We start from the raw sequence: 23,044 nt of genomic DNA, 5'->3' as shown, positions 1-23,044 counted from the left end.
GATCCAGAGGGTTTTCACTGGTTGATTTTCAGTAGTAGGTCGCCAGGCTTTTCCTCCTAGTCTGCCTGACTTTGGAAGCTCTGCTGAAAACCGTTCAGCATCATAGCAACACGCAAGGTGCCACTGACAGACTGGTGGTGGCCGCACACGAGATGCATTGGCCAGGGATTGAACCTGAGTCTCTTACATGGAAGGCAAGAATTCTACCACTGAACCGTCAAATACCTTGTGAACTGCATCTTAGTAGTAGAACTTCAGGCAGTGGGAGATGGTAGGGAATTTAAGTGGGTATTTTAAGGCAGGAAAGATTTCTTTGTCCTTAAGGTCAAACCACTTAAGATTTTCTCAGTTTACATTATCTTTGTTCTTGCCGCTTTTATGTTGATTGTGTTCAGTTCTTCATTTGCAATTCTCAGTCACTCCACTGTTCCTTTGGGCCAGTCTAAACTTTTCATTCTTGGTTTTGAGCATGGCCTGGACTGGCATTTGTTTTTAATCTCTCAACACACCTTTGCTTAATTTCTTTCTTTTATAGCCAAACAAACAGCCGTATGACTTCTACCCATCTTTAAACTTCCTGTTTTTACATATCTGCACCCCCAGAAGCTGCTTCCTTAAAATTATCAGAGTCTCTCTCTTTTTTTTTTTTTTTTTTGAAGCTTTATTAAGTGAGGTTGAAATTCAGAACCTCCCTGTTGCTTCCCTACCTGAAACCTAACCCCATAAGCCCAGTAGAGGGAAAGGAAAGCTTATTGAGGTTCTGTTTGTTGGGAACTTTTAGAAGGCAAAGATTGTCTTTTCCTGTTTTTCTTTCTTTACTGAGCCTAGAAAAGCACAGTTAATATCTTTCTTTTTCTTAAGTGATTACAATAGGTTACTGGAAGCTGGGACTTTAGTTTCCCCTGTTTTAAATTATTCCTTGAGTTGAAGCAACTCCTATACTTTTTGGGCTTAAATTATGTCAATAAAGCATAAATCACTACATAAGTTGGTCAGTGGAGTAAAAAAATCTACCATAAGGCAGATGGCATAGCCAAGTGAACTCTGTGTCAAGGAAGTGAAATAGCTGAAATAGAAAGCTCACATAAAAATGGCCAGTCTCTCCATTGGTGATTCTTTAAAGAAACTTCATAATTCTCAGTTCCCTCCATCATGCAAATAATATATTTAAAAAATTTCTAATCCTTAGATGAACAGAGTTTTTTTAAATGCCAATAAGCTGTGGTGATACTGTACTTTGTTCAAAAGGTGAAAGTTTTGCATGTTTAATCTCAGCGGACTCTCCAACAAAATCAAGGGTGAGACAGGAAGAGTCCAATATTCTTTTCCAAATGGGTAGAACCATCTAAGATATATTTAGGATATATTTACCCCCACTCCCTTTGAAGGAGTTTTTGTTTTAGAAAATCAGAACATCCATTTATGAATCTAAACCATTGATGGCTTCTGCTACCAACTTCCTGCTCTCCAAGTGTCATTTTTTTCTGCCCGTTGTTTTATTTACATCATTCGCCCAAATCGAGCAGAAATAGGAGCCTAAGTGCTGTGCGTTTCTCTCATGCTACTTTGCTGTGTTTGGCGTATGAATACTTGTTAAAATTCTTCCCATCTCTGTCTGGCTTCATGCGTTAGGATCCTTTAGTAAAATCATGGTAAAAATACGTACAGTCTTGGCAAGTGCATCACTCCACTTTTTTTCTCAACCCAACTTACCAAAGACAGTCCAGGTCAGAAGTAACATCTTTTTCATTCAATCTGTAAAGTTTTTGTCCCTGCCCCTTTTTTTAAGCTTGGTTATGCTAAGAAATTGTACGGTGATTAACAAACAGTAGAAGACGTGCTAACCAGCCATCTTTATCTACAAGTTGAAGAAGGAGTCCGCAGTCCTTCAGAATGCAGAAGGGATGGTTTAAGTCTTCAGCACCTTTTTCTTCGGAGGAGGGAGGTCGTTGGGAAAGAGGTGTACGCTGCTGGCCATTTCCGGAGGGACATTCAGCCTGGGCGCTAGTCAGCTCTTAGAAATGGAGGGGCCAAGAGGTGGCCGGTTGGTGTGCCAAGCTAGATTTGATACATGGGCCAGAGTCTGCTGACATCTCTTTGGGCAGGTGCCCACCTGTATTGTAACGTAATTTCTAAACTGATTAAGATATAGTTGGTCTTTCATTTTGACAAACATATTGAGTGTCATATGTTCAGAACTTTGCTCTGTGTATCTACTGTGGTGAAAATAAAAAATAAAATGCTATCCCAGCTTTTAAGAAGCTTATAATCTAGTTATCTGAACCTTTGAGTTTAGAAAGTGTTTTGAAAGTATGACGTTCTAGAGATATCCTCTAAGAAAATTGTAGTTAATGTAAATTTATGCTATTGTTAGTGTGATTAAATACTTCTCGTGCAATTACTATACCATAAGTCACATTAACGACACATCCACCCACTCCCTCCCACTTCCCACACTCATTCCTGAAGAGCTGCATTCCAGATACTTGGTACGTAAAGTTATGAATTGATATCCAACTTGGGTAAAGCTAATAAATATGATTTAGGATGAAAAGCACTGTGTAAATGCTTGAGATGTTGTTATTACTGTTCTCATAGGTTTTATTATTTTTAAATTGTGCATCCTTTTAAGTAGATGATTTGTTCGCCACAGTCTCCATTATATCTAAGCAAAGCATTCACAGAAATTTCTAAAACCTTTTCATTTCTCTCTGTAGGTTGTTGTTTCGTAACATTTTATACAAGAAAAGCTGCACTTGAGGCCCAGAATGCACTGCACAATATTAAAACTTTACCTGGGGTGAGTCAGTTTACTTTTGTACCAAAATCACTTTATTGCTTGAAAATGGTCCCTTTCTACTGAAGGTTCTAGTTATGGGCTCTTAGTGCCAAAAATGACTTTAGTCTTTTGAGGTGTGTGTGCTGACCCTTCTGTTCCCTTACAGCAGCCAGACCAGCTGGCCAGCCCATAAAGAAGCGTGGGCATTAACACTGACGGAAAGAGCTCTCAAATAGCATATCCCCTGGTTAGAAAATCAGAGTGACCCCACTGGGTAGCAGCCGCTGCCAAAGACTATTGGGTGGGCTAAGACTTTAAAAGGAAAAAAAAAAAAAAAAGCCAACACACACAAGAGAAGTAAATGGAAAAGGAAAAGCTTTTACTCACCAGGAGCCCCTTTTGAAATTTAGTCTTTAGATTTTCTTTTGAAAGGACAAAATGTACCCTGTACGGCTGTAATATTAAGCCTCCTAATGGTTTCTAAACAGTCAATGGTGGTTAACAAAATCAGTGTTTTAATGCCCAATTTGTGGCTTCATGTTGATATAGAACAGAAAATACAAAGCTTACAAGGTTTTTTCCATTTCCTTCTCAACAATATTTGATGATCAGTCCAATTCACTAGAAATGAACTGATGTATATAGCTACTCCGTCAGAATACATTATTTCTAAAGAGCTTTGTGGCAATCCTGTGTATCATACGCTGGTATAAATTTCCCTATGCTATTTGGATGTTTTCCCCATTGGCCTGAATATCAGTGATGAGTTAATTCAATGTCATAATGGTGTGTGTTATAATGAAGAACTGTGGTAAGCAGTGCAGCGATAATGATTTTATTGAAACCTGGTGTGATAAGAATAAAAGAAAGATAACATATTGTGCCTAATGTTTCCAGAGTATAAATCTAACTTTGTGTCATTTCTCTGTCTTGGTACACATACACAAACACCTGTGTGTGTGTGTGTACATACTAATATATGCACATACGCATTTTATAACCCATTGTTCCAAGAAAAGACAGCGTTTGTGTAATTCACCTTAGAATCATTGAAAATTTTATAACATTTATAGTGGCAAGATGTTCAGCATAAGATTTGTAAAACATTAGCTCTTTAATCACCCAAAAGTAACAAGGTGTGAGCCTTGGTCTTGAGTCACACTGCTTTGGTTTTCCCCATTTCATGTGAGCAAATCAAAGAAAAGAAGGGTCAAAGAAGCAAGTGTGTGGTACCAGAATTCTGCTCCCTGTTTGATTTAATGACTTCCCCTGAAACTTCTAAGGCACTTTTTTAGTAAGGTAGCTTTTATTAAGACTGTGTTCTTTGCTCAGTGACCGTTAAAAAAAAAAACAGTAGTATTGTTTCAGCTTTATCCTCCACATCAATGGAACTTTTCCAATGTAAATTCTAGGAAATTGCAGTTTAGGTCACATTGTCAGAATCAAATGAACAAGGCAAATACTTACTGGCTCAGCCAATGATAGAGGAAAATAGTTTTTATTTCCCAGGCTCTCAATCAAATCTAGAGATCAACTTGTAGGCCTTCTCTTAGAGGATTCTGTAGAAGAATCCTGATCAAAAGGGGGAATATGTAGAACAGAATTTCAAATTCTTATGGACTACAGACTTTCTGAAGCCATGAAGGCTGGATGAACCCCTGAAACTATTGCCTGGAGGTAACCTTTAAACTAAAAATATCCCCTGAAGTCTTCTTTAAACCAAACAATAGTTCAGCTTAGCTAGTAAAAAATGTCTTCCTTGAGCATTGGAGTCTTTTAAGAACTATCTCTCTGGGATCAAGTTGGTAGCAGCAACTCGAAAGATTAGATAGGAGCCTTAGAGTGCAGTGAATTTATGTTAATGGGGGAGGAACAGCTCTGAAAAGCTGGGTGGGAAGGGTTGTACAACTCAAGAACGTAATCAATGTCACTAAATTGTACATGTAGAAACTGCTGAACTAGTGTATGTTTTGCTCTGTATATTCTCAACAATAACCACAAAATAAAATTTTTAAAAATCTCAGTAAAAAAAAGAAGACTATAATTAGCACGCAAATTCTCTTCCGGGTGAGTTTTTAAAAATTACTTGAGATAATGAATTGTTATTTAGCATTTGGGATGTAGTTTGCTGCCAGATCAGATCATATTTTAAGTTAATGCAAATCTTGGTAAATTTGGACTCATTCCTTCTACTAGAAGCACAGCTACCAACATGCCATCTTCACATAAAAGGTTCTCTCAAGAAACCCTCTTATTAATATGGTGAAGTGGGGCATGGGGAAATCCATAGAAGTGACTGATAAGTTTGCTTCTGCTTGGGAGATCCTACTTTGACCCCTTTCTTAACAAATAGCATCTTCAGTATTTAAAAAAAAAAAAAAAGGTTGCCCATCTCTCTCTCTTTCCCCTCTTGCCTAAAAATTTTGAATGCGGAATTTAAGGGTGTTGATTTGGGAGACCCATTATTAAGGACAATAAGTTTTGAATTGGAAAAGATGGCTTTTGATTTTGGTTTTTCATCCAGTTCAGTTTCCTATGCCCAATTACCTGTGGCAAGTTAAGTGAAAATTCTGAAAAGTTAGATCTGATTTGTAGGCTGGTAGCCTTTCCAGTTTCAAATTAGGAAAATACGGACAGAGACGTCCACGTCCTGCATTTATGTATAGCTTTAGCTGATAAACATCACCCGTAACTGCTCCACGAACAACATAAAAGTGGTTTCCTTTCAGCTGTGAGCTTTTGGTGGTCAAGAAGAAATGGGACCAGACATAAAAGATTAATGCATATTCTTGGAAAAAAAATATTACAGGGTGCCTTGCTGTTTGATTACAAGGCTTGGAATTAGCCAACATTTCCATAATTCTAAACCAATATACACCTGTTTTCCCACTGTGACGTGAAGGCACAAGTTAATTTAACAGCAACCCTGCTGTGCGAAATCTCTCATTAAATACCAAGTGAGTTCGGTAATTTAAAGTTGTAGCACTACTATTTTAACTGGTTGCCTTCATATTAGGAAATTAATAAGAAATTTACGATGCCGTTTGCCATACATTTTCAGTTTCTTTCTGAATAAAAATAAAAGGGATAAAGAAAAATGGATCACCAGCTGACACTTTAAACTTTCCTGGTTGTAATCATTTTCCAACAGATAAACTCCATTAAAAAGGCACTTGCTGCCTTTTTTCTAAAGCATCCAAAACTTTCAATCTAAACCAAGATCAAATAGGGATGTTTTTTCCCTGTTTAATTTTCTTCTGCAGTTGATGTTTTGTAGCGTAAGGGACTTTTATCATGCAACCAAACTTGATTAATTTTTAGGTGTTCGCTTTCCCCCTTTATGCACACATCTTCCTTTCTTCAGGGAAACAAAGAACTTGGTTAGTATGGAGGGAATAAAGAAAAGCTAGTAGAACTGTCTGTTAGCAGACGAATGTGTATGTCACGTATGGATTATAGAGACCCTGTGCATGGTGGACAGAGATTGGCTGAGGCAAAGGATCAGGGCCTTGCTGAGCAGTGCAAAGTAATTAAGTGTACATTTCTCAAGCCTGTGTCTAACTATGTAACTGAGAAAGACACTGGGTGTCATATCCTCTGAAATGCTCAACATAAATCCTAGAACTACAGTATTAGAAATAAAGGGAACAAATGTGACAGCTCAACACACAGAACAAGGAATGAGAGTCTGGGGGTCATTTATTTGGTTTAATCATGTTCTCTCTCTTCTAGAAATGGTTGTTTAACTATTCAGCAACAAATCAAATCTTAGAAATAGTGCCTTAATAATTACTGGCATTTCATTACAAATAATTACTGAGTACCTAGTTTGGCTGCTAACAGAAAGGTTCTGCAGTTTGAATCCACCAGCCGCTCCTTGGAAACCCCATGGGGCACTTGTACTCCTTCCTGTAGGACCACTATGAGTTGGAATTGACTTGATGGCAGTGGGTTTGTTGTTTTTGTTTTTAACTGTGTACCAGGCACTAAGCTACATATTGATAAGACATCACAGAAATCAAAGCCATATGGGGCCTCTGCTCTTATGGAGTTTACAGTCTTCCTGGAGGGACGGACAATGACCAAGTTTTTTGCTTCTGACAGAATACTGAGCCCCCTGAAGATCCCTAAGCGAGTAGTGTTTTCATAGCCTGGATAGAATACTGTGACTGTACCTGCAGAGGCGGGGCTACTTGATTAGGTTTGGTGCAGCATCGTTAGACTGCCTTTTTCCACAACTGTGCCGCTTGTGTTCTTGGACAAATTTTGGTTGTCTCTGCTTTGACCGTATAGAAAATTGCACTTAAAGATAGCGTCCTTTGTTTCGGGTTTCAGGTAGGCACAGCCTAACTGGTAGTGTTATTCAGTAAAAATGTCATCATCTACCGTTGTATTATCCAGATAGAAATCCTTTTAAAGGCAACTTGCAAGATTCATTTTGTTTTCACTGACCTCATTTAGCTTAATTAAAAAATAAAATAAAATAAAGACCTTAATTGAGACACAAAAAAAAAACTAAGATCTTTTCAATAATCAGATGTCAGGGCTGAATCTCCTCCTGCCAGTGACAGCACTGTGCCTTGTGTCATTCTTTTTTCAAGGTCTTAACACATATTGTCTCTAGTAATAAGGCTTTTTGATTGAAAATCTACAGCAGTATCATCAGAGCATTCACTGTATAAATTAATTTAATTAAGGATGTAATAACAGAGAGGAATACAGTTTTGAAAAACCTCTTAAATTTTAACAGCAAGGAGGAATCTGCAGAATCCAAATGTCTTGTAAAATATTAATTGCAATTTTCTTCCAGACATTTTCTCTGAATATGCCTTACCCTTTTCTTTTTAGAATCACTACCAGTTTTATTAAATGCAGTTTATATTAAGGAGTGATTGCCCTAAGAGAACATTTGTTTAGAGCTCTCCACTTCAGTGGTGGTGTGCTGAAAGGTGTTTTATAATAACACATGCAGTGTGAGCGCAGACTAAACGTAGATTTGAGAAATAAAAACAAATGAGCCTGATCCAGTAGGAAGAAGCCGTAAATAAAATGGCCTCTTGGGATACCTGTGCTCACCCGCATACAGTGAATGGGCCCCTTTCTGCCTTGCCCAGGAAGAGATCGTTTACCTATGTGGCCAGGCACTTCCTCCCAAGTGGGCTTTAACTCGAGTCTCCATAGAATCGCTCCCCTGTGTCCTTTAATAGAATGCGAGGGTTTAGTATTTTCAGCAGAACAGCTTGGCTCTGACTGGAACCAAATTCAGTTTGCCCACTGTATTGCATATGGAGGTATGTATTTAACCCCCCTCTTCTAATTATTAATATGTATTTAATGCCTGTTCTCAATGCTGTTATTATTTTATCATCATCTTTAAGATTTTTGTCCTAAAATCTTTCATACTCCATTTCTTTGTATCATTGGAATTTCCCCCAAACCATGCCAGTTGAATCAAAGCCTACTCAGGCCAAACCAGGATGAAATTTTTCCTCAGACATCTTTTATTTAAAATTGTTACGAAAGAAGAACCGAAATGTTTTCATGAACAGACTTAAATTCTCAAAATCATGTACCATATGAAACACATAGAACATTCATTCAACAAATATTTATTGAATTATTATTGTTTGCCAGGCACTGTTCCAGGTACCAGTTGTGAACTGCCCTTTATAATGGAATCACCAAAACGCAAAAGCCTGTAACCATTCCTATGTATGTTAGATATCTATCCTATACATTGTAGGTGTTTAATAAATAATTCTCAAATATTCAATACCTAGACAGGTTAATTTTATATTTCCAAAGAAGTCAACTTCTGCTCAATGGATGATAATTCTGCACATGAATATTCCAAATGTTCCCAAATATAATCTGAGTGTAGATTTATGTTATTACATATATGTGTGTGTAATGATACAGTTTGTTTCATGTGTACACATTCACACATACATGCATGTGGATATTGGCTCAGTCAGATACAGAGGTATAGCTGAAAGTTTCATCCTCCGATTGGCCTGTCAGCCTACTCTTAATTACTGAATTATACAGTACACTTTCTTATGTAACTTTAGGAACTGTCTCAAATCCTCAGAACACTTTTTAGGCCTATTTATTGTTATGCCTTGAGTTGGGATCATGGCTGATGCCTAGCACATGTGAGAGGGTACTTGACAACGGCCACTTAGTGATGATAATCCCTGCCTTCCACCTTCTTAGCCAGAAGAGTGGGCTGAATGAAATAATGTATGTAAAGCTTTTTGAGCCCCTGAGGGGATGTGCCTTCTAAGACATTGTTTGTACCTGATCGTTTCCGTAGGTATGAACTTGTCTTGGGTAGCAATCCAACGTATAAAGTGTGTTTGCTGTGGAATGTATAAAACAGGACATCCATTTGGTGTCAACCCAACCCAACCCACTGCCGTTGAGTCAATTCCAGACTCATAGCAACCCTATAGGTCAGAGTGGAACTGCCCCATAGAGTTTCTAAGAAGCACCTAGCGGATTTGAACTGTGACCTCTTGGTTAGCAGCTGTAGCACTTAACCACTATGCCAGCAGGGTTTCTTCAAATTTACATTTGCAGAATTTGACCTAGGCTGACGTATTTGACTTTACAGGACTGCCTACCAGAAACCCTCCCCTTGCTGCATATGCTGTTTTAATATAATACTTGCTATCGTTGTTGGGTGCCATCAAGTCGATTCCAACGCATAGCAGCCCTGTGGGACACAGTAGAACTGCCCCATAGGGTTTTCTAGGCTGTAACCTTTATGAGTCCACATCACTACATCTTTCTTCTGCAGAGTCGCTGGGTGGGTTCGAACCACCAACCTTCCGGTTAGCAGACTGTTTAACCATGGTACCACCAGGGCTCTGTAATACTTAAGTTCCACACACACACAAAAAAAACCTAAACAACAAAGTAAGGACTTTTTATTTTAAGATGTCATTTTTAAGGACTGTGATGGAGAGTGCCAAGGTGTGGGTCTGGAGGAGTTCCTCTGAGAAGTACAGCAGCCCCTTCTAACCCCCTGAGAAGTGTGGCGGAGAAGGGCTCAAGCACCAGCCCCAAATAGGACAAAACCAGGTGTGGCGGGGTTGCTGTTTAGCTCATTGGTTTAGATCTCAGAGGGAAAGTTGGAGAACACAAGAAAACCCTCAGCTAAGTGGTTACCAATCCATAGGCCCAGGCCACCATGGATCTGTGAAAGATGTTTTAATACTTCATAAAAGGCCAAGGGAAACCATGTAATTCACCCTCTAGTTTTACATGCTAGTTGAATGTTATGTTCTTTTACTTGGGGCTGACAGTCTTATCAATTCAGAAACTTTCATTGGAAGTTCTTTAAGTATATAGTCTTTGATTTTATCTAAAATGAAAAAACATGGCCTACTCAATACACTGAAGTCTATGGAAGAAAATTAATGAGGGTTCCTTGATGGCAAAAGTTGAAAATGACCGAGCTAAGCAGCTCAGCCAGCACAGGCTTAGCACAGGGAAGACCTTTACCATTTCTTGATAATAGAGCTCAGTGGAGGGCATTATTATTTTGTTCTGCAAACAGCAGAGTCTGTGAGGCTCACTGTGCTCATCAACTCTGTACCTACTCAATAGGACTACTGTGAGGTGAATAAGAATGTGTGTAAAATACCTCACATTGGTGCCTGACCCAGTTTACCAAATGGCTGTTTTATTTTTTGAGGAGTATAGGTATCTCACTATTAACATGTAAGGATATGGTAGAATGGCACAATGGAAAATGAAGTAGTAAATTTTAGAGATTATCACTTCTCTATGCTATTTCAAGATTAAGTTGGGAATTTTTAAGTTCACTTATAGACTTTAAATATACCTCAGAACCCTGGTGGCATGGTGGTTAAGAGCTCGGCTGCTAACCACAAGGTCAGCAGTTCAGATCCACCAGCCGCTGCTTGGAAACCCTGTGGGCAGTTCTACTGTGTCCTGTACAGTTGCTATAGACCTCAGTTTCCAAAAGATTGATGAGATTTTGAAGAAAGTTTTTTTGGGGAAAAAAATGCATGAATTTGATTCAAGATTTAAATGGACTTGCAGAGGAAGGAGTTATGATAGTCCAATGAAAAAAGTTTAAAATAATTCTGGAATATTGTCCACATTCTGTCTTTAGAGTGTGGGGTCTCCATTGACAATTCATTACCTGAAAGTATTACTATCTCACTGGACAGAACTTGGATCTTTAACATGTTGGCTGGGCCCAGCTCAAGAGACTGTGTTCAGATGAAGTAGGCTGGCTAATTCATAGTCGTAAACTCTCAGCCAAAATAAATGTTTGACATGGATAGGTGTGGAGAGAGTTGTGGAGCCTGAAGGTTCTTCCCCACCCACTGAGAAATAGAGAATGCCTGAGCTGGGGGCCTGGTGGTACAGTGGTTAAGGGCTCAGCTGCTAACCAAAAGATCAGCAGTTTGGGTCTACCAGCAGCTGCTTGGAAGCCCTATAGGTCAGTTCTACTCTGTCCTATAGGGTTCTTCCTATGAGTCAGAATTGACCGGACGGCAACGGGTTTGGTTTTCGGTGTGTGTGCTTTTTTTTTTTTTTTTTTGAGCTGGAGGAAGCCAAGACCAGGATCAAAGGGAGTGTTAGAACTCCACTGCTCAGCCAGTGAATGGGTGAGTGCAAGGAGACTTACTGGTCACTCAAGAGGAAGGGAGGCAGGGAAAGAAGCTTCATGTATCTCTCTGCTTGTTTTATTCGTGGACTGTCATAGTACACAGGTGCTCAGGAAGTCTCATTAGTCTTAAGACATAAGCTATTAAAGTTGTTTTGATAATAAAGGAATATTTCAGGGCCGTATCATTACTGCTCTCCCCACAAGCCACTGAGATGAAAGGACAAACAATAAAGTGTGCATGCGGGAGATTGCAGACAGGGACGCTGTGACAAATGGTCTCTTTTATACCCTTTATTTTTCCTGACTGTCATTACTTGCCATCAGTACTCAAAATCCATATTAGTGCTGTCAGCCCCCGCTCCCCCAGCACTTAGAGACACTTGAAATATCTCAGTTTCTTCATCTGCAGAATGAAGTGGTCAGACTGAATAATTCCTAGAGTCCCTTCCAGTCTTCCAGAAGTGCTTTTTGGCTTTCATACATTGTGTGTAGTGACGCCCTATTTAATGAAAAAAATATATATGGCTTTATTTGCTTTGTAATCGTTGGTTAGTAATTTTAGGGCCCTTTATATAGACAAATTCAATCCCTCAGGGTTTGACTATCTGCTTTGAGATTCTCTGGGCATTCTGCTTCCCTCCCTCTCTCTCTTTGAGAACCAACAGGGAGCTTAGTACTCAGAATTTTCCCATCAGAGAAAGGAAAGGAAAGGAAAAGCGATAAACTCTAACTTAATTCCTTGTTTACAGCCCCAATTTGATGAGAAAGGGCGTTTAACCTGATGAGGTTTCAAGATTATTGGTGGATATCTGTTATCTGATTCCTGTCCCAAGTTAGCATGGATAAGTGAGTTGTCTGTATTTGTAAATGGCTTTATAGCGTTGTTTATTTTTTATCCCTTCTCAAAAGAAAATTCAGGTGATGTATTTACCTTGTTATACTGAGACATTGAGGCACCAGAAGATTAAATTACTTCTCCAATCTCACCTAGTAAAGCAGTGACAGAGCTAGAATTAGAACTCAGAGTTGCTCAAACTCCCCACCAGCTTGCTTCGCAAAGTGGATTTGGGCATAATGTTCACCACATTTTTAGGCAGTAGGGAGCATGACTCACGAGGCTACACAGCCAAGAATAAGAAATCATTACAAAAGTAACTACAGTTTATTGATGGCCTATGTATCAGGCACGGTGTGGAGGCACTATAAGTGTATTTTCATTTTCACAGCAACTCCAGAAAGCATGTGTTACATATCCCAGTTTTACTGATGAGGAAACTGAAACTCAGAAAATTAGTAACTCTGAGTTAATTAGTAACTTGGAGAAAATAGTGATTTGCTAATTTAATTAGTAAATTAGTTACACAGCTGGTAACCGTGGGTTTCCACACAGTTGGGACTCAAACCAGTACCTCCCAACTCCAAAGCGTCTGCTGTTTGTAGTTTTCAACTCTTAGGTCCCACCGGGAATTCTCTGAGACCTCTTCAGGAAGTGTTTTCATTTCTTTATTGATAATCTCAGAATGGCCACGTTTCCTCCCCGTGGAGCTGCTGTAAAATAAATCTTCATCCCTAGCCCTTCCTACTCCTACAACTAACGATGTCTCATAGCGAGCCCATCAGTGGGTGCTGAACAGCAAAGCCGTGTCAATTTGGGATGCAGACAGAAGGCGCCCAGAAGCAGTAGTGCTTCACTGAGTAGACCTAGCAGCTCAGATGGGTCCCCCCCCCACAAGCCCCCACAAGGTACAGCCTGATCGTTAGAGCAGTGTGGTGTGCAGCTTTGCTTTTGCCTGAGATGGGAAACCACTCTCTTGCACAAGCAGAGGTCATTAAAAAATAGTTAGTGGGCAGGACTGGATGTTTGCTGGGTATAAGGTTACTAACACAGGAGCTTTCTAAGAGGGAGCTAAAGATCAAAGATAGTCATTATTGTAAAAGGAAATGCTTTGCAAAAGTGATTATAAATGCAACACCTTTCTTCAGAGGAGTGTAGCTTTACCAGCATCATCTCATTAACATTCATGTTATTAGGGTACTTTTCTTTATCTGCATCCACAAGCTTTCTGTCCCAATCCACAATCTGCATTCTAATGTCTTATCTCCACCCAGCTGGCCTCCCTCCATCTCTCTCTCTGCTTCTGTGTTCCATAGAGGAAGGGCAGAGTGGGGACTGAGGCTAATCTTGGAAGATTAAGCATACACGCTATTACCTGCAACATGAAGCCTGACGCAGCAGGACAGAAAGCAGGCCATGGCCAATAACGGGGGCTGCGAAACAGCTACAAGTCTCAGCGCCACCCCCCCACCCCACCCCCCACCCCCAGTCACACCTGCTGGCACTGAAAAGACCTGGAGGTCGTTAAAGATCAACTAGTTCAACCTCTTTATTTTAAAGATGAGGAAAGTAAGGTCTAAGCAGTGATGTCTGCGTAAGTATCTAAGCCTTTCTAGCGCACCATGCTGCTTCTGAAGACGAGGGATCAGATGCTGCACCACAAAAGACGGCAATAGAAAATTAGAACCATGCAGCCCAAAAAACAGCTACTGCCACAGCAAAGTCGAGAGCAAGGAGATTGGATCAGCAGGGATGCTTCACATTAAGTGCCAGGTAGCTTAGATACACCTTCTTTCCCTGTCACCATCCAGCCATCTGTTCTATTTCTGTCCCTCCAAACCGTCCTCCCTCTTCATCAAGAGGCCCTTTAGTGTTAAAGAAGGAAGTATTGGCTAGGGCTGTTACAGAAAGTGACATGGTTCATTCTTTTAGTCATCACATTGTATTTTTCTGTTTTTATATGAATTTAAATAAGTAGATGTATTTTTAAAGGTTTGGAGCCCTGGTGGCACCATGGTTAAGAGGTCAGCCGCTAACCATAAGGTCGGCAGTTTGAATCCACCAGTCACTCCTTGGAAACCCTGTGGGGCTGTTCTACTCTGTCCTATAGGGTCTCCATGAGTCTGAATTGACTCCATGGCAATGGGTTGGTTGGTGGGTGGTTGGTTGGTTGGTTTTTAGACTTAGTTTACCTCTGCCACTGTCTTTTAGTTACTAGAGTAAGAGCTAATGATGCCATGGTGACCATTGGAGCCAGGTTTAGCCCAGGACGTCATTCTCAGAGTCCTTGAGGTCTACACTTTCTTACAGTCCTGCCACACACCGGGGACAGCAAGGACCAAATAAGAGCTAAAGATAGGCCCCTGGAAACTGATCTCTACTGCTGGAAGATTAAACTGAGTGACTCTGGGTCAGGAGGGTATTTTTTGGTCTTTACTTTATGTGCTTGTCCACACATACACACTGTTGTAATTTCGTCAGACAAGTATACGTTTAAATACATACCAGGAAACTGTGCAGGGAATTTGAGATGTTTGCTCTTTCATATTAAGTAGCACATGGGATCTAGTATACAGTAAAGGGCTTGTCAATAAGTCATAGAATTAGGAAATAGAACAGTGCTGTCATTGCATGTATATTATATTGGATATAAAGCTGGAACAGTGGTTATAGAACTCCAGGATAAGTGTGTTTCTATCAAATATTGGTTCTATAAGCTTTTTATCTATATGAGTGAGATTTTCCAGTGGCTTTGGGAATTTAGATAATTTTAACCAAATAACAATAAATGCACAAGTTAAAAAATAATAATAGCTGGTATTTATTGAGTGTTTACTATATTCAGACAGACCCCTGGTGGCACAGTGGTTAAGTACTTGCTTGCTAACCAAAAGGTCAGAGGTTCAAACCCATCAGGTCCTCTGTGGAAGAAAGATGTGGCAGCCTGCTTCCATAAAGATAACAGCCTTAGAAACTCTACGGGGCAGTTCTACTTTGTCCTGTAGGGTCACCACAAGTCGGAATCAACAGTGGGTTTGGTTTTTTTCTTTTTTCTATATCCTGGGCACTGTGCCAAGAGTTTTGCATAGACTTGATCTCATGTAAATAATAAAATACTAAATAAACCAAACAATAAAGCTATAAGTGATAATTCATTTTCCTACTCTGATTACCTCTTTAAACTAGAAGTCTGTAGTTCTAAGCCCAAGTAAGTCATCTGTAATTGTTAGAGAAAATTCCTCTTAAGACAAGTCAGTGACTATTTTTTAGGGCAAATAATGGACCTAATACAGCTAGAAACAAGTATGATATAAAAGACCACTGTCGCTTATTTGGGCTAACTTCATCCTGTCATCTAAATCCATTGCTAATATCTGATTTATAATTTAGTAACATTTATAAGCTAACATTCACATAGGAGGAGGTGCTGTAGCCTAGATTTTCTATTTCTTCTGTGGCTCATAGAGGAACTAACTATAGTCACAACTCCTGAAAAAATCTCTCGAGTATCATTGAATCATTTGTTAGAGACTGCTGATCACTAAGCTACCTAAATCACTCCTGAGTCAGAGTAGCACAGAGGTAAAACGCCCATAGATCATTAACAAAAACTAAATATCCACAGTAAGGAAAAAAAAGATTCAAAAGTACAGGGATTCCTGGGGCTAGTTTCAGTAGGTTTCTGTTTGTTTCAATGATGTTATATGGGTCAGCAGAGGAAGAGAGGACACATGGAAGAAAACAGGGCAGATCTAATCATAGATCACAGAATACAGAAGCTGAAAGTGCCTTTAGAAATTATATTGTCTGAACCCCTCACTTTATAGTTGAGGAAACTGAAGCCCAGAAAGGTTAGGTGACTTGCTGAAGGTCACACAGCCAGTTAGTAGTGGAGCTGGGGCAACGAATCACATCTCCTAACTCTTGAGTCTCCAGCTCTTTCCAGCAAATCACGCTGCCACGGCTTCTCTGCAGGATTATGCCAAACACATCATTTTAATGAATCAGGGATTTGGAGCCTAAATGACCAGGCCTGTCTTTAGAGTTACGGTATATAATGTGTCTGTTGGACATGACTATTCCTTTTCTCGTTTCCAATCTCTGAGAAAGACCCAGAGAGAGAATATTCTTCCCGACCATTTACCTAACATGACACGCGAACTACACAAATTTATAAAGAATAGATGAAGAAAAAGGAAAGTGGTCATATATATATCTAGATCTAAATTTGTTGTTCGTTGCCATCGAGTCGATTCCAACTCATGGTGACCCCGTGCGTACAGGGTAGAACTGTGCTCTGTGGGGCTTTCAGAAGCAGATTGCCATACCTGTCTTCTGAGTGGGCTCAAACCGCCGACCTTTTGACTTGTAGTTGAGAGCTTAATAGTTTGCACCACCCAGGGACCAACACACACATACACACACGCAGATACATACATACGTTCACATCAATAACTATTGAGGAGTGATTTGCAACTTTGGTTGCACAATAAAATCACCTGGGGAGCTTTTAAAACTGCATGAGCCCAGGCCTCAGGGAACCCTGGTGTGCGATGGTTAGTGCTCGCTGTTAACCGAAAAGTCTGTGGCTCAGACCCACCAGCTGCTCTGCAGAAGAAAGGACCTGGTAGTCTGTTCCTGTAAAGATTACAACCTAGGAAACTCTCTGGGGGCAGTTCTACTCTGTCTTACCAAGGTCACTATAAGTCGGAGTCAACTCAACGGCACATGACAACAACATGGCCAGGCTATACCACTGGTAAATGAAATAAGAATCTCTAAGGGTGGTAGCTTGACATCACTATTTTTAAAGCTCCCCCAAATGATTCTAGCATTCACGCAAGTTTGATAACCACTCTTGGGAGAATTAATTATCATCAGGGTTAGATGGTAGTGATTAACTTATTTTCTTCTTGCATTATTTTATTTGGATGCCTGGGGACATGCTCTTGCTTGCTGATTGCCATCCCACAAGTACAGCATGGTCTTGCTACTCCAAGTGTGGCCCACAGACCAGCAACATTGGCTGCCTGTTAGAAATATAGGCTTTCAGGCCCCACCCCAGGCCTACTGAATCAGAATCTGCATAGCAACAAGGTCTCCCGGTGATGCTTATGAATATTAACATTTGTGAAGTGCTGTTCTGTAGGACCAATATTGCAGGACCAGTGTTCTTATCCTAGCAGTCTGTCACATATGCTTTAAGACAGCCCTGCAACCACTGACTTGATATGTTCCCTCATCTGAGTAGTAACCCAGAAAACTAAACTCGTTGCTGTCGAGCCGATTCCGAGTGATAGCAACCCTATAGGACAGAGTAGAGTTGCCCCATAGGGTTTCCAGTGAGTGGCTGGTGGATTTGAACTGCTGACCTTTTGGTTAGCAGCTGAGCTCTTAACCACTACACCCCAGGGCTCCATCTGAGTAGTAAAGAGGAATGAAATCCTCTGTTGCTGAAGAAGCTGCCACCCCTTTCCTGATTTCCTTTTAGAGATTCAGAAGGTGAGATGGGGTAACTTGATCATTGAAGACAGGGAGCAGAGAAGTAAATGACAGCATAAGGATGTCCTGTGTTTCCCATAGTCCTTGAATTTTTCCATCCCATCCGTACTCTAAAACCTGTCGGAAAATCTGACATGAATGAAACTTACATGGAATTAATACATCCCAGACTGTAAGAGGATGAATGAAATTGACGCTTTTAAGCACAGTTGTGTGTGTGTGTGTGTGTGTGTATACGAATAAGCTAATTCTAAAGCAGGAGGAACAATTTTCTGCCACGAAGAGCTCATCTGTAATACCCAGCAGCCCATTCCCACCTTGCAGAAACCCTGGGAGTGTAGAATCCCTGCTGTTCCATCATTCGTGGACTTGAAATTCCTTACCAGGAAAGCAAAGCATTTATTATCCTATTTCTCTGAATAGCCACAGTTGGAGAGACATTTACTGACAAAGAAAACTGAGTTACCCCTAGAATGCTAGGATAAATATAAACCCAGAAAACCAAACTCGTTGCCATCGCATTGATTCCGACTCTTAGTGACCATATAGGACAGAGTAGAACTGCCCCATCTGGTCTCTGAGGCTGCAGATCTTTCTCCTGTGGAAGGGCCGATGGGTTCAAACCAACAACCTTTTGTTTAGCAGCCAAACACTTAACCACCGCACCCCCAGGACTCCTTAGGTAAATATATTATCTCACAGTAAGGGCTGATGTGTATAGGTATGGTTTCTGCAGTTTGAGAAGCTTAAAAGGAATGTCATCTGCCCTGAACAGCTCTGTTTTGAGATTTTCCTTGAATGAGCTCTTAATTTTCATTCTTATTACTTCTTGTGGATCTGGGGAGGTTCTCATGTTTTGAGTTCTTCCAAATCACTTAAAGTACAACAAAAATCCTGAGTAGCTATCTGTAAACACAAAATCATTTGTTGCCACATACAGCTAAAATTTACCATGGCCAACACTTCCTAGGTCACAGCCGTTGCCTATCAGTCAAGCATCAAAGAGTGAACTGCAGTCAGTGGGTCAAACAAAATAAGCAGAAGGGAGTGAAGAGAAGGAGCCCAATGGAAAAGCAAGCTCAGTGAAGCAGGGAAATACATAGGGTATCACCTGAGTCAGAAAACACATTCAGGGTCTGACACAAGCTTGGTGACTTAGTCCTCAAAAGAAAACGGAATTCAGGAGTACACAGAATGGAAGATAAAACTCGCTAGGTTTCCTTTAAGGAGCTCTGGTGGTACAGTGGTTACGCACTGTGCTGCTAACTTAAAGGTTGGTGGTTTGAACCCAGCAGCTGCTTCACGGGAGAAAGATGCAGCATCCTGCTTCTGTGAAGATTTACAGCCTTGGAAACTTTATGGGGCAGCTCTACTCTGTCTTATAGGATTGCTGTGAGTCGAAATCGACTCTTTTTTTTAAGGTTTCCTTTGAAATTTAGTAAAACAAACAAAATACTTTTGTTCATTTTGCTGATCACAACAAAATGACTAACTCAAAGAAAAAGTTCTTTTAATTGTACGTGGTGGCTGTCATTTGTCCCCACATCCTCTACCCATTTCTATATTTCAGTATATGATTAGAACTGAGTTAGTAGATTTGGGACTAAAAACTAGATACTGCTTCTTCATTATGCATTTTTGGGGATTCATAAACCTTTTTTTCTGGTCAGTGTCTGCTGTGTCTCTCTTAGAGAAGTTAAGTCTCTCTGCCTTTGTCTTGGGGGCGGAAAAACAGAAGTCAGTAACTCAAATAGCAACAGGATCAAGTGGTCACAATCAGCTCATCGGCTCGTTAGTGAAAATGAGCTCTGGACTCTCAACCCAGTTGACTAACCATGAAATCTCCTTATGGCTTGTGAATGAGGGAAAGAGTGATGCTAAAGATGTTTTAGTCCTGTGACAATCCTTTGGAACACCTCCTGAGATGTGCCTGGATGTTGGCTCAGTAGAGGTATGCTGTACTGACTTAAGGACACACTCGTACGTTTACAAAATTTGCTTCAGAGGGGATAGCCACTCACTCACATTCACCAGTGAGAAAAGGAAAATGGAAGCACAGAAGTGAGAGCTGTGCGCACGGCCTGGTTCTCAATATAGTACTCCGATGTCTTGTGTAAACCGTGACCTTCAGTCTTATTTGACAACATTTGGTTGAATAGATGCTATACTTTGGATTCTTTGGGTGCGTTCATAAACGTTTTATCTGGACTGTCTTCCCTGAACATGATAAATTCTTAAAGCTTTATTGTAATGTGATTTATTTAGCTTAGGGTTTAAAAAATCGGTAAATAATAGAAGGATAAATACAGCCAGCTGGCCAGGCCTGACATTGATTTTTGAAAGGGAAGGTTGGATCTGACCTAAAGCTTAGAACACTGAAGAAGCTGGATTGGAGCACAGCTGATTACAACGAAACAAAAACATGCAAAGATACCCTCAGCCTTGTGCCCTTCCAGAGCCTTCCTGACACAATGAAGACAAATGATTGACAACACCTTCTGTCAGTAAAAAGGAACTGTATTTCGATGTTTTTCATAAATATAGCAAACAAAAGGTTATGATAAAATATTGCCCCTGAAACACTGATGGGCTCCAGGGCTCTGCTTTCACCCCTTTTTTTCTCGCCGCATGCTGTCCTTAGATCACTATCATCTGTACGCGTGGCTTCCATTACCTCCTAGAGGCTGTTGGTGCCCAAATCTTTTATCTTGAAATCAGAGTTTTTCCACTAAACCCCAAACCTAGATATCTGTTTTTGGACAGTTGTATCCAAATGTGTCACAGGAAATTATAATACTTAAGTCATTATCTTCCCATCGCAAACAAGGCCCTTCTCATGTATTACCTAAGTCAGTGGTGGGCCCATTTCCAACACTGAGGAAATCCTATGTTGTACCTTAGTACCATCTGTAGAAGGAGCCCTGGTGGCACAGTGGTTAAGCATTTGGCTGCTAACCAAAACAGAAAGGTGGGTGTTAAAACCCACCAATGGCTCCTCAAGAGAAAGATGTGGCAGTCTGCTTCTGTAAAGATTATAGTCTTGGAAATCCTAGGGGGCAGTTCTGCTGTGTCCTGTAGGGTTGCTATGAGTGGGAATCAACTCAAAGGCTTTAAGGGATTGGGGGATTTTCAAAGCCATCTTTATAATAGCTGCACTTGTTAGCCTTCTAAGTGCTCGCTTGAATGGGAGAGAATGGGGTGAAAGTACAGGCAGGACGCAGAGTTGAACATTACCGGCGGAACACTGACGAGTGTATATGAACATTGTCTCTTGTGTTTTGTCTTATGACAGAAAACAGGGATGCAGACTACTGAGCCTAAAGGGTGAAAACTGTGCCCTTCCTCCTTCTTCAGCCTCTAATGACACTCTTGCTCACACACTGTACACAGCCATATGACACTGTACACTTGCTGTCTCAGACTTCTAGGAGGGTAAAACTGAACATCCCCTCATGGTAATCCACTGTGTCATGTGCTTAAATTTATCCTGTCACCTGCTATGTTTTATTCCCCTTGATTGTTTGCGTTTTAGTGTCTCTCATACTAAACTCCAAATTCCTGAAGGAGAGGGAACATTCTCAGAACCCAGCATAGTGCCTCATAACATAGATGGAGCTCAAGAAATGTTTGCTGAGTAAATGAACCCAGAGGATAGCTTTTTTTCACAGACACTCTCTCAATATAAGAAAATCTCAGGAGTTATTTACAAATTGGTAGGGTGGGCTGAGAGGTGGAGGGTGGTCTCAATACTTGGATTTGACCCATTGCAGTCCTTTTGAACACTTCGTCTCCTACTTTACAAACTTGAAGCACAGGGTGAGATATGAATGTGTACAGGGTCCCAAAGCATTGATTAATGTAATTCTCAAGCGTATTGAGAATAATAGAATCTAGCTGAAAGGTTGGAGGTTCAAGTCCACCCAGAGGTGCCTAGGAAGAAAGGTCTGGCAATCTACTTCCAAAAAATCAGCCATTGAAAACCCTATGGAGCACAGTTCTATTCTGTCACAATGATCCAGATTCAACTCCGCAGCTGCTGGAACTGGGAATTACATAGTACTGTACAGTTTTTTTTTTTTTTTGGTACAGTTTATTGGAAACCCTGGTGGCACAGTGGTTAAGAGCTACAACTGCTAACCAAAAGGTTGGCAGTTGTAATCCACCAGGCGCTCCTTAAAAACCCTATGGGGCAGTTCTGCTCTGTCCTTTAGGGTCACTATGAGTCGGAATTGACTTGCTGGCAACGGGTTTGGTTTGATTTTTTGGTAGGTACAGTTTATTGTGTACTTTCACATATCTGATTCAGTCCCCACAACTGCAGTGAGATACCTGCTATGATCCTTGCTTCACAGATGAGTTTACCAAAGCTTAAGTCAAATGATTTTTTAATGATAGGTGCTTTGAATTGGCAAGACCAAGATTCAAATCCAGACCTTATGATCCTAACTGTGACGTTCTTTTTGCTGCAAAACAAACTTAAACATTAAGCAGCCCAAGGTTCCTATGTCCAAAGCTGTAAGAAATCATCAAAGTAGATTTGCCATGGCAGATCAAGTTTAGTCACTGTAGGGATCTGCCTTTATTCCCTTAATGTAAAATTTCTCCCATATTCTTGTCTCCTGCATTTGTTGTGTAAGTTCACCACTGCCTGTTAAATTTTGGTTACATGCCATACATTCAAAGGTCCAAGCCTTGAATTTGATCTTTAGGAGACTGAGCTTCAGGATAAAGATATTTATAGAACCATTGAATGGTCATCATAATTTCCCCGAGCTCTGCCGACAAGTAATGTCCAAAGTTGGCAAAGGATCTCACACATTAGAGTAGGAGGTGGAAATCAAAATGAGTCAGTGAAATTAAACTCATAAAGAATTAGCAGCACTGGAGCAGAGATCTTCATTTGGCAAAATACCAGCCCAAGTTAGTACTGTTGCAGAAGATGAGATGAATAAATATAGCTGCTAAAAGCAATATTGGATGTCTTGCTCAGATGTGTAATGGATTTGCATTTTAAACATGGATAATATGAAGTAGCCCTTAAGGCATTTCTCCAAACTTGCCATCTGTGTCTAGTGGGGAATAGATTTTTTTTTTTTTTGGTGGGGGGTGGGGGAGAGGCCAGTCTCATTGTTTAAAAAAATGAGACAGAGATACTTAGATACTTAATCATTTTTGCTTACACATGATTAAGAAAGGAAAATTATACTAGTTATCTACTTGCATTCACTCAGTACAAATCCCAAGGGCCATGGAGGTAGTTAAATAAATAAATGGAAAA

At 40.4% G+C, this 23,044-nt stretch overlaps 1 protein-coding gene across 14 annotated transcripts in view; it reads left to right on the top strand.

The window, feature by feature from the left end:
- Positions 1 to 23,044, top strand: part of CELF2 (CUGBP Elav-like family member 2) — a 587,695-nt gene that overhangs the window by 451,282 nt on the left and 113,369 nt on the right. For all 14 annotated transcript variants that reach the window (XM_049885073.1, XM_049885069.1, XM_049885071.1 and 11 more), the window contains one exon: positions 2,718 to 2,800. In XM_049885073.1, coding sequence (XP_049741030.1) covers positions 2,718 to 2,800 — 83 coding nt within the window. The remainder of the gene's footprint in view (positions 1 to 2,717; positions 2,801 to 23,044) is intronic.

This window comes from Elephas maximus, chromosome 4 (assembly GCF_024166365.1).
Source record: "Elephas maximus indicus isolate mEleMax1 chromosome 4, mEleMax1 primary haplotype, whole genome shotgun sequence".
Taxonomy (NCBI): Eukaryota; Metazoa; Chordata; class Mammalia; order Proboscidea; family Elephantidae; genus Elephas; species Elephas maximus.
This window is presented reverse-complemented; position numbering and strand designations above follow the sequence as displayed.